Source organism: Oncorhynchus masou, unplaced genomic scaffold (assembly GCF_036934945.1).
Source record: "Oncorhynchus masou masou isolate Uvic2021 unplaced genomic scaffold, UVic_Omas_1.1 unplaced_scaffold_1119, whole genome shotgun sequence".
In the NCBI taxonomy this organism is placed as follows: Eukaryota; Metazoa; Chordata; class Actinopteri; order Salmoniformes; family Salmonidae; genus Oncorhynchus; species Oncorhynchus masou.
The window spans coordinates 158,411-170,902 of NW_027000923.1; the positions used below are offsets into that span (position 1 = coordinate 158,411).

General features: G+C 48.2%; 1 protein-coding gene across 1 annotated transcript in view; it reads right to left on the reverse strand.

The window, feature by feature from the left end:
• aspscr1 (ASPSCR1 tether for SLC2A4, UBX domain containing) overlaps nucleotides 1-12,492 on the reverse strand; it is a 41,197-nt gene that overhangs the window by 16,318 nt on the left and 12,387 nt on the right. The window contains exons 5-13 of the mRNA XM_064958063.1: nucleotides 8,443-8,500; nucleotides 7,239-7,312; nucleotides 4,867-5,428; nucleotides 4,691-4,744; nucleotides 4,360-4,420; nucleotides 3,953-4,004; nucleotides 1,635-1,716; nucleotides 1,391-1,457; nucleotides 502-564 (exon numbers count right to left, since the gene is read on the reverse strand). Of these exons, the coding sequence (XP_064814135.1) occupies nucleotides 502-564; nucleotides 1,391-1,457; nucleotides 1,635-1,716; nucleotides 3,953-4,004; nucleotides 4,360-4,420; nucleotides 4,691-4,744; nucleotides 4,867-5,428; nucleotides 7,239-7,312; nucleotides 8,443-8,500 (1,073 nt within the window). The remainder of the gene's footprint in view (nucleotides 1-501; nucleotides 565-1,390; nucleotides 1,458-1,634; nucleotides 1,717-3,952; nucleotides 4,005-4,359; nucleotides 4,421-4,690; nucleotides 4,745-4,866; nucleotides 5,429-7,238; nucleotides 7,313-8,442; nucleotides 8,501-12,492) is intronic.

Sequence of the window (12,492 nt, forward strand, 5' to 3'; positions counted from 1 at the left end):
AGAGACGGAGCGAGAGAGAGAGACGGAGCGAGAGAGAGAGAGACGGAGCGAGAGAGAGAGAGAGACGGAGAGAAGGAGAGAGAGACGAAGGAGCGAGAGAGAGAGAGACGGAGAGAGAGAGAGAGACGGAGAAGGAGCGAGAGAGACGGAGCGAGAGAGAGAGACGGAGCGAGAGAGAGACGGAGCGAGAGAGAGACGGAGCGAGAGAGAGAGACGGAGCGAGAAGAGAGAGCGGAGAGAGAGACGGAGAGAGAGAGAGAGACGGAGCGAGAGAGAGAGACTGAGCGAGAGAGAGAGACGGAGCGAGAGAGAGAGAGACGGAGCGAGAGAGAGAGACGGAGAGAGAGAGGGAGCGAGAGAAAGAGAGAGAGACGGAGCGAGAGAGAGAGAGACGGAGCGAGAGAGACGGAGAGAGACGGAGCGAGAGAGACGGAGAGAGAGAGAGAGAGAGAGAGAGAGAGAGAGGAGCGAGAGAGAGATGGAGAGAGTAACGATACTCACACAGGTAGAAGGGTAGTTGGGGGTCCTGCAGGTGGCTCTTCACAAAGTGCCTCAGAGCAGCAACTGGACGGACAGTTGAAAACCACCTGGTTATTCCATCACATCTCTATGGTTCCAGTGTGATTCTAATGGTTATTCCATCACATCTCTATGGTTCCAGTTTGATTCTAATGGTTATTCCATCACATCTCTATGGTTCCAGTTTGATTCCAATGGTTATTCCATCACATCTCTATGGTTCCAGTTTGATTCTAATGGTTATTCCATCACATCTCTATGGTTCCAGTTTGATTCTAATGGTTATTCCATCACATCTCTATGGTTCCAGTTTGATTCTAATGGTTATTCCATCACATCTCTATGGTTCCAGTTTGATTCTAATGTTCAGATAGATATCACATCTCTATGGTTCCAGTGTGATTCTATGATTATTCCATCACATCTCTATGGTTCCTTTGATTCAAGGAGACAGAAGGGGAGAGAGAAAGAGTTATTCCAAATCTCTATGGTTCCAGTTTGATTCTAATGGTCAACACAAGTTCCTAATAGAAAGAGACAGAAGAGGGAAGAGGAAGACAGATCTAAGAGAGTCAAACATAGTTCCTAATACAAGGAGACAGAAAGGGAGAGAGGAAGAGAGAGAGAAAGAGAGAAGAGAGAAAGAAAGAGAGAGGAAGAGAGAAAAAGAGAAAGAGAGAGAAAGAGGAAGAGAGAGAGAAAGAGAGAGAGAGAGAGAGAAAAGAGAGAGAAAGAGATCTAACTGTCTCTAGAGTCAACACATAGTTCCTAATACAAGGAGACAGAAAGGGAGAAGGGGAAGAGGAGAAAAAAGAGAGAGAGAAAGAGAGAGAGGGAAGAGAGAAAGAGAGAGAGGAAGAGAGAGATCTACCTGTCTCTAGAGGTCTGAAGAATCCCTGTAGAACACATCTGTCAGGGAACTGGACCCTCAGAACTACCTGGACACACACACACACACACACATTATTATATTGCTAATGTTACTGTAGTAACAGATTTAGGATCACTATTGGCATCCAGCTCCAGGTTGGTGGTCGATTCCATGTAAATGTAGGAGAAACTCAAGGGCATCTGACACACACACGGGCCAACACACATTCATCCACACAACTCACTCGGGGGTATCTGTCCATCTTATCCTTCATCTGAGATTCTCTCAGAGCTTTAGTCATCAGAGGAGCCTCCTCTAGTACCCTCCTAAAGGGAGAAAGGAGAGAGAGAGGGGAGAGGGAGAAGAGGAGAGAGGGGAGAGGGAGAGAGAAAGAGGAGAGAGAGAGGAGAGATGGGAGAGGAGAAATGGGAGAGGAGAAATGGGGGAGGGAGAGATAAAGAGAGAGAGGAGAGAGCAAGAGAGATGATTTACAGTTGACTTTTTGATTTGTGTGTGTGTGTGTGTGTGTGTGTGTGTGTGTGTGTGTGTGTGTGTGTGTGTTAGATCACTGTGGTCAACATAATTCTAGCCTTGATAACCTGTCTGGTGTGGTGTCACACAGAGAAAGGGGGAGGCAGACATCTCTTTTGAAGAAGACATCGTAAAGAACCAATCAGGCGCACGCACATACCACACAGCAACGTTTCCCAGCATTCCCCACAGTCTCTCCCCAAAGCGTCTAATTAAGTCATTGGCAAACTGTAATTTGAGTATATATATATAAACCCATATAGAAGTTCCCTAACTGACTGCTTTCAGACCTTAACCATTAGAAGGTCAAAACTGACCCCAGATCTGCTCTTCTTACTTTTGTTTATACATGACATTGGGTTATCCTAACTCACTAAATCCAGGATGTCACAACTGACCCCAGATCTGCTCATGACACGTAGCAAGCAGTTGAGAGCATTGGGCCAGTAACCGAGAGGTCGCTGGTTTGAATCCCCAAACAGCCTAGATAAGAACATCTGTCAATGTGCCTTTGAGCAAAGCACTTTAACCCTCGTCGCTCCTGCAAGTCTCTCTGGATCAGAGTGTCTGCTAAATGACTCACTAACTGTAAGTCTCTCTGGATCAGAGTGTCTGCTAAATGACTCACTAACTGTAAGTCTCTCTGGATCAGAGTGTCTGCTAAATGACTCACTAACTGTAAGTCTCTCTGGATCAGTGTCTGCTAAATGACTCACTAACTGTAAGTCTCTCTGGATCAGAGTGTCTGATAAATGACTCACTAACTGTAAGTCTCTCTGGATCAGAGTGTCTGCTAAATGACTCACTAACTGTAAGTCTCTCTGGATCAGAGTGTCTGCTAAATGACTCACTAACTGTAAGTCTCTCTGGATCAGAGTGTCTGCTAAATGACTCACTAACTAAGTCTCTCTGGATCAGAGTGTCTGCTAAATGACTCACTAACTGTAAGTCTCTCTGGATCAGAGTGTCTGCTAAATGACTCACTAACTAAGTCTCTCTGGATCAGAGTGTCTGCTAAATGACTCACTAACTGTAAGTCTCTCTGGATCAGAGTGTCTGCTAAATGACTCACTAACTAAGTCTCTCTGGATCAGAGTGTCTGCTAAATGACTCACTAACTGTAAGTCTCTCTGGATCAGAGTGTCTGCTAAATGACTCACTAACTAATGTCTCTCTGGATCAGAGTGTTGGTAAATGACTCACTAACTGTAAGTCTCTGGATCAGAGTGTCTCTAAATGACTCACTAAATGTAAGTCTCTCTGGATCAGAGTGTCTGCTAAATGACTCACTAACTGGAAGATCTCTGGATCAGAGTGTCTGCTAAATGACTCACTAACTGGAAGTCTCTCTGGATCAGAGTGTCAAATGACTCACTAACTGTAAGTCTCTCTGGATCAGAGTGTCTGCTAAATGACTCACTAACTGTAAATGTAAATGCCATTTGGTTGTTTTAATAGAGAGATCTCTTTTCAGTCTCTACATCTCTCCTGGTTCAATCTCACTGTCGCTTTCTCGCTCCCTCTATCCAGATCAAAACCCAAGCAACTTTCTCTCCATCTCTCCTCCCCTCTCCTTCTTACCCAGTGTCACCTCTCACTTTTCATTTCCTCTCTCTTCCTCCATTTCTCTCTCCTTCCATGTTTGAACACTCCTCTCTCCCCCACCTCCCCTCCTCTCTCAGTCTCCCCTCTTCCTCTCTCAGTCTCCCCTCTTCCTCTCTCTCAGTCCCTCCTCTTCCTCTCTCTCAGTCCCTCCTCTTCCTCTCTCTCAGTCTCTCCTCTTCCTCTCTCTCAGTCTCTCCTCTTCCTCTCTCTCAGTCTCTCCTCTTCCTCTCTCTCAGTCTCTCCTCTTCCTCTCTCTCAGTCTCTCCTCTTCCTCTCTCTCAGTCTCTCCTCTTCCTCTCTCTCAGTCTCTCCTCTTCCTCTCTCTCAGTCTCTCCTCTTCCTCTCTCTCAGTCTCTCCTCTTCCTCTCTCTCAGTCTCTCCTCTTCCTCTCTCTCAGTCTCTCCTCTTCCTCTCTCTCAGTCCCACCTCTCACTCTTCAGCTGAGCGAAGCGTTTGCGGATGTCTCCACAGTCACCTCAAAGTCTCTCCTCTTCCTGTTCTCGTCTGCTCCCCAGAGTCCATGTGGTAGATCAGGGTTCCCTTCCACCGGCTGTAGAGGAGACTCCTCTTCCTCTCTCTCAGGCATCTCAACTCTTCAGAGGAGACAGAGAGTCTCTCCTCTTCCTCTCTCTGAGTCATCTCAACTTCCTAGAGGAGACAGAGAGAGTCTCTGAGGCATCTCTCGGCTGCAGAGGAGACTCTTCCTCTCTCTCAGTGAGGCATCTCAACTCTTCAGAGGAGACTCTTCCTCTCTCTGAGGCATCTCACGGCTGCAGCTGAGAGAGAGAGAGTCGGTGAGTCATCTCAACGGCTGCAAGTCCAGAGTTCGTTGCCGTGAGGCATCTCAACGGCTGCAGAGTCCATGTGGTAGATCAGGGGTTCCCTGTCCACCGGCTGCAGAGGAGACAGAGAGAGAGAGAGAGGCATCTCAACGGCTGTAGAGGAGACAGAGAGAGGCATCTCAACGGCTGCAGAGGAGAGAGAGAGAGAGAGAGAGGTGAGGCATCTCAACGGCTGTAGACATGACAACAGTAGAAATGTGTATCTGTCTGACTAGGTTTCTATATAAACCAATAGGGGAGACCCTCAACAGGAAGTGTTTCATTCAATTCATGACATGGTCTGTTCTGCCCATCAGAACAACATCAACCCCATCAACGTTACCTGCAGAACCTCCTCTACCACGGCCCAGTCATCCTGTTTGGTACTGGCTTGGCGCTGAGAGATAGAAACAGAACATCTAGAACATACCATCTATCATTCATGTATCTATTCACATGTACTTGACTCTTATCAACAGAGCACATTGAGAAGACGTTGGGTTGGACTACAGGTCTCACCTTGGCGTTGTTGGGTTTAGATTTCTTGGCTTTGGGCGGCCCACCAACCATTGATGGTAGTGATGATGATGATGATGATGATGCTCCTACACCGCTCACCCCCGGGCCCCCCAGCCTCTGACCCCCTCCAGAGAAAGGGATGAAGGGAGCGGAGGGAGGAGAGGAAGAGGAGGAGGAGGAAGGATGGACAGCGCACTGACCAGATGGTCCTGCCCTCTCTCCATCCCCCTCTTCCTCCCTCTTCACTCCCCCGAAGGGACTGCTTTTAGGCCGCACCGCAATTTGGGAGTTTGTAACCACTTCCGCTTCCTGTTTGCCAGGAAGTGTGCTGCCAGCGGCCGAGGCGACGGGGACTGGGGCATCCGCAGTCTCAGCCGGCCCCTCGGGGCTCTCCTTTTTGATTGAAGGCAGCGCTGCACGCTCTGGTTGTGAGGGAGGCAGTCCGACCGGGGGTAAAGGGCAGGGCTTGGTTTCCTTGGCGACGGGATCTGTCGCCGTGGAAGCAGCCTCCATGCCGTCATCGTCTGCGTTGCCTGGCGATTTGGTCTTCTTCAGTAAAAACCTGTGGAACGGCAGAGAGGAATGACATCATCTACATACTCACCACCACCACCACCCTTCCCAATCAGTGGCAGTGCATTATGTCTGCTGTAATGGTGAGGACATGTTGAGGACATGTTGAGGACATGTTGAGGATATGTTGAGGACATGTGGTGGATATGTTGAGGACATGTTGAGGACATGTTGAGGACACGTTGAGGACATGTTGAGGACATGTTGAGGACATGTTGGGGACATGTTGGGGACATGTTGGGGACATGTTGGGGACATGTTGTGGATATGTTGTGGATGTCATGTTGAGGAGGTGAGGACATTTGAGGACATGTTGAGGACATCTGACATGGGGATAGGGACATGTTGGGGACATGTTGGGGACGTGTTGGGGACATGTTAAATGTAAATGTTAATATGTTGAGGACATGTTGAGGACATGTTGTGGATATGTTGTGGACATGTTGAGGACATGTTGAGGACATGTTGTGGACATGTTGAGGATATGTTGAGGACATGTTGAGGACATGTTGAGGACATGTTGAGGACATGTTGAGGACATGTTGTGGACATGTTGAGGACATGTTGAGGACATGTTGTGGATATGTTGTGGACATGTTGTGGATATGTTGTGGATATGTTGAGGACATGTTGTGGACATGTTGAGGACATGTTGAGGACATGTTGTGGATATGTTGTGGACATGTTGTGGATATGTTGAGGACATGTTGAGGACATGTTGAGGATATGTTGAGGATATGTTGAGGACATGTTGTGGATATGTTGAGGACATGTTGTGGATATGTTGAGGACATGTTTGTGGATATGTTGACATGTTGACATGTTGGGGACATGTTGAGGACATGTTGGGACATGTTGTGGATATGTTGTGACATGTCAGACATGAATTCACCAATTTGTAACATGTCTGGATGAAGAGCGTTGCTGGATGACTTAACATGTTGTAACATGTTGTGGACATGTTGAGGACATGTTGTGGATATGTTGTGGACATGCGTTGAGGACATGTTGTGGATATGTTGAGGACATGTTATGTTGAGGACATGTTGAGGACATGTTGAGGACATGTTGGGGATATGTTGGGGATATGTTGGGGATATGTTGGGGACATGTTGAGGACATGTTGAGGACATGTTGTGGATATGTTGAGGACATGTTGTGGATATGTTGAGGACATGTTGTGGATATGTTGAGGACATGTTGTGGACATGTTGAGGATATGTTGTGGATATGTTGTGGACATGTTGAGGACATGTTGAGGACATGTTGGGGACATGTTGGGGATATGTTGGGGATATGTTGTGGACATGTTGTGGATATGTTGAGGACATGTTGTGGATATGTTGAGGACATGTTGTGGACATGTTGAGGATATGTTGTGGACATGTTGTGGACATGTTGTGGACATGTTGAGGACATGTTGAGGACATGTTGAGGACATGTTGTGGACATGTTGAGGACATGTTGTGGACATGTTGTGGATATGTTGAGGACATGTTGAGGACATGTTGAGGACATGTTGAGGACATGTTGAGGACATGTTGAGGACATGTTGTGGACATGTTGAGGACATGTTGAGGACATGTTGTGGATATGTTGAGGACATGTTGAGGACATGTTGAGGACATGTTGAGGACATGTTGTGGATATGTTGTGGATATGTTGAGGACATGTTGAGGACATGTTGAGGATATGTTGAGGACATGTTGAGGACATGTTGTGGATATGTTGTGGACATGTTGAGGACATGTTGAGGACATGTTGTGGATATGTTGTGGATATGTTGTGGAGGAACCAACCTGACTATGGCACTTCCTCCTGTGAGTCCCAGAGACTTCAGACTGGCCTTCTTTAGAGCTGCCTCACCACTCACCTAAACACCCCCAGTGTCCTCATTACACTCATTACATTATCATTGTCCTCATTACACTCATTACATTATCAGTGTCCTCATTACATTATCAGTGTCCTCACCATTAAACATCAGTGTCCTCATTACACTCATTACATTATCAGTGTCCTCATTACACTCATTACATTATCAGTGTCCTCATTACACTCATTACATTATCAGTGTCCTCACCACTCACCTAAACACCCCCCAGTGTCCTCATTACACTCATTACATTATCAGTGTCCTCATTACACATTACATTATCAGTGTCCCCAACCTAAACACCCCCAGTGTCCTCATTACACTCATTACATTATCATTGTCCTCATTACACTCATTACATTATCAGTGTCCTCATTACACTCATTACATTATCAGTGTCCTCACCACTCATCAAACAGTGTCCTCCATTATCAGTGTCCTCACTACACTGATCATCACACTACACTCTGATCACCCCCCCCGTATCAGTGTCCTCACTACATTATCACATTATCAGTGTCCTCATTACACTCTGATCAACCCCCCATTATCAGTGTCCTCATTACACTCATTACATTATCAGTGTGCTACCTCATCAGTGTCCTTGCTACACTCTGATCAACCCCCCCCCTGTATCAGTGTCCTCTCTGATCAACACCCCCCCGTATCAGTGTCCCCCACCCCCCTGTATCAGTGCCCTCACTACACTCTGATCAACACCCCCCCCTGTATCAGTGTCCTTGCTACACCTGATCAACACCCCTCCCCCCTGTATCAATGTCCTCATCACACTCTGATCAACACCCCCCCCTGTATCAGTGTCCCCCACACTCTGATCAACACCCCCCTGTATCAGTGTCCTCATCACACTCTGATCAACACCTGTATCAGTGTCCTCACACAACACCCCCTGTATCAGTGTCCTCATTACACTCATTACATTATCAGTGTCCTCACTCACACTCTGATCAACACCCCCCCCCCTTATCAGTGCCCTCACTACACTCTGATCAACACCCCCCCCTGTATCACCCCCATCACATCAACACCCCCCCCTGTATCAGTGCCCTCACTACACTCTGATCAACACACACAGACAGATGGGGAGAGAAAAGGAGATACCATACCTCATCTCTCATGTAGACACAGACAGGAGTGGAACCTGATTCAGACAACTCAGATGCTCTGTGGAGAAGAAGAGAGAGAGAGGAGGAGGAGGAGAGAGAGGAGGAGAGAGGAGGAGGAGAGAGAAAATAGGCATTCTGTGATTCAAAACAAACACACACCTGGGTCTCACCTGTCTCACCTGTCGGGTGTTGAGTGAGCCTACGTGTGAGCAACTGTGTGTGTGTGGTGTGTGGTGTTTTGGTGTGGTGTGTGTGTGTGTAGTGTGCGTGTGTTGTGTGTGTGTGTGTGTGTGGTGTGTGTGTGTGTGTGTGTGTGTGTGTGTTGTGTGTGTGTTGTGTGGGTGTGTGGTGTGTGTGTGTGTGTGTGTGTGTGGTGTGTGGTGTGTGGTGTGTGTGGTGTGTGGTGTGTGTGTGTGTGTGTGGTGTGTGTGTGTGTGGTGTGTGTGTGTGTGTGTGTGGTGTGTGTGTGGTGTGTGGTGTGTGTGGTGTGTGTGTGTGGGTGTGTGTGTGTGTGGTGTGTGGTGTGTGTGTGTGGTGTGTGTGTGGTGTGTGTGTGTGTGTGTGTGTGTGTGTGTGTGTGTGTGGTGTGTGTGTGTGTGGGGTGTGTGTGTGTGTGTGTGTGGTGTGTGGTGTGTGTGTGTGTGTGTGTGTGTGTGTCTACATTAAAAACCACTGTGTGTGTGTGTGTCCTAAACACAGTAACTTCTCCCTGGCTTGTGTGTTCCCCCAGATTGTGTGTGTGGAGTGACATTCATTCTGTGTGTTGTGGCAAAGATCTAGTGATGATGTCATCACAGAGTGTGTGTGTGACGGACAGACAGCTGGTCTGGAGAGTGGGTGTGTTGTGTTTGTGTGTGTGTGTGTGTGTGTGTGTGTGTGGTGTGGTGTGTGTGTGTGTGTGTGTGTGTGTCCTAAATTCTGTTTTCTCTGTGTTGGTTTCCCAGGTTTCCGATTTCAAAAACAACTGCGTTGGATGTTCAGTGAGGCTTAAACCACATCAGAAGACCGCTGTTAAGGTCTGGGGAAAATAGAAGAAATGTAGATTTTTGGGTGCAGTTACCCTTTAATGCCAGTGATCAACAGGAAGAGACCCCTGTGGTGTAAGAGACCGATGTGTACACTACACTAAGAGACCGATGTCCACTACACTGTAAGAGACCGCTGTCCACTACACTGTAAGAGTGATGTCCACTACACTACACTAAGAGACCGATGTCCACTACACTACACTAAGAGACCGCTGTCCACTACACTAAGAGTGCTGTCCACTACACTAAGAGACCGCTGTCCACTACACTAAGAGTGCCGCTGTCCACTGGTACACTAAGAGGCCGCTGTGGTGTACACTAAGAGTGTGTCCACTACACTGTAAGAGTGTGTCCACTACACTACACTAAGAGTGTGTCCACTGTAAGAGTGTGTGTGTAAGTGACCGTGTGTGTGTGCTGTGGTACACTAAGAGACCGCTGTCCACTACACTACACTAAGAGTGTGTCCACTACACTGTGTGTCCACTGGTGTGTGTGTGTCCACTGTGTGAGACCGCTGTCCACTACACTAAGTGTGTCTACATTAAAAACCACTGAACCATAACGTCGTCTCCTAAACACTAAGTAACTTCTCCCTAAGAGCTTGTCCACTACACTACACTAAGAGACCGCTGTTCCCCCAGATTCCCGGGCGGTAAGGACCGCTGACATTCATTCTGGAAGCTTCACGTACACAAAGATCTAGTGATGATGTCATCACAGAGAAGGGGTGACGGACAGACAGCTGGTCTCAACTAAGAGAGCTGTAGGGCCCTAGAAAATGTCCATGTTTTTGACCTTAATTCCGTTTACTTTCTTTCCTAAATTCTGTTTTCTCTGTGTTGCTTTCCCACTAAGAGACCGATTTCAAAAACAACTAAGCGTTGGATGTTCAGTCCACAAGAGACCGCTGTCCACCACATCAGAAGACCGCTGTTAAGGTCTGGGGAAAATAGACGAAATGTAGATTTTTGGGTGCAGTTACCCTTTAATGCCAGTGATCACTACACTAAGAGACCGCTGTCCACACTACACTAAGAGACCGCTGTCCACTACACTAAGAGACGCTGTACACTAAGAGACCTCCTGTCCACTACACTACACTAAGAGACCCTGTCCACTACACTAAGAGACCGCTGTCCACTACACTAAGAGACCCCTGTCCACTACACTAAGAGACCGCTGTCCACTACACTAAGAGACCGCTGTCCACTACACTAAGAGACCGCTGTCCACTACACTAAGAGACCGCTGTCCACTACACTAAGAGACCGCTGTCCACTACACTAAGAGACCCCTGTCCACTACACTAAGAGACCGCTGTCCACTACACTACACTAAGAGACCGCTGTCCACTACAAGAGACCGCTGTCCACTACACTAAGAGACCCTGTCCACTACACTAAGAGACCGCTGTCCACTACACTAAGAGACCGCTGTCCACTACACTAAGAGACCGCTGTCCACTACACTAAGAGACCGCTGTCCACTACACTAAGAGGCCGCTGTCCACTACACTAAGAGACCGCTGTCCACTACACTAAGAGACCGCTGTCCACTAAGAGACCGCTGTCCACTAAGAGACCGCTGTCCACTACACTACACTAAGAGACCGCTGTCCACTACACTAAGAGACCGCTGTCCACTACACTAAGAGACCCCTGTCCACTACACTAAGAGACCGCTGTCCACTACACTAAGAGACCGCTGTCCACTACACTAAGAGACCGCTGTCCACTACACTAAGAGACCGCTGTCCACTACACTAAGAGACCGCTGTCCACTACACTAAGAGACCGCTGTCCACTACACTAAGAGACCGCTGTCCACTACACTAAGAGACCCTGTCCACTACACTAAGAGACCCCTGTCCACTACACTAAGAGACCCCTGTCCACTACACTAAGAGACCCCTGTCCACTACACTAAGAGACCGCTGTCCACTACACTAAGAGACCGCTGTCCACTACACTAAGAGACCCCTGTCCACTACACTAAGAGACCCCTGTCCACTACACTAAGAGACCGCTGTCCACTACACTAAGAGACCGCTGTCCACTACACTAAGAGACCGCTGTCCACTACACTAAGAGACCCCTGTCCACTACACTAAGAGACCCCTGTCCACTACACTAAGAGACCCCTGTCCACTACACTAAGAGACCGCTGTCCACTACACTAAGAGACCGCTGTCCACTACACTAAGAGACCCTGTCCACTACACTAAGAGACCCCTGTCCACTACACTAAGAGACCGCTGTCCACTACACTAAGAGACCCCTGTCCACTACACTAAGAGACCCCTGTCCACTACACTAAGAGACCCCTGTCCACTACACTAAGAGACCGCTGTCCACTACACTAAGAGACCGCTGTCCACTACACTACACTAAGAGACCGCTGTCCACTACACTAAGAGACCGCTGTCCACTACACTAAGAGACCGCTGTCCACTACACTAAGAGACCGCTGTCCACTACACTAAGAGACCCCTGTCCACTACACTAAGAGACCGCTGTCCACTACACTAAGAGACCGCTGTCCACTACACTAAGAGACCGCTGTCCACTACACTAAGAGACCGCTGTCCACTACACTAAGAGACCGCTGTCCACTACACTAAGAGACCGCTGTCCACTACACTAAGAGACCGCTGTCCACTACACTAAGAGACCGCTGTCCACTACACTAAGAGACCCCTGTCCACTACACTAAGAGACCCCTGTCCACTACACTAAGAGACCCCTGTCCACTACACTAAGAGACCGCTGTCCACTACACTACACTAAGAGACCGCTGTCCACTACACTAAGAGACCGCTGTCCACTACACTAAGAGACCGCTGTCCACTACACTAAGAGACCCTGTCCACTACACTAAGAGACCCTGTCCACTACACTAAGAGACCCCTGTCCACTACACTAAGAGACCCCTGTCCACTACACTAAGAGACCCCTGTCCACTACACTAAGAGACCCCTGTCCACTACACTAAGAGACCGCTGTCCACTACACTAAGAGAC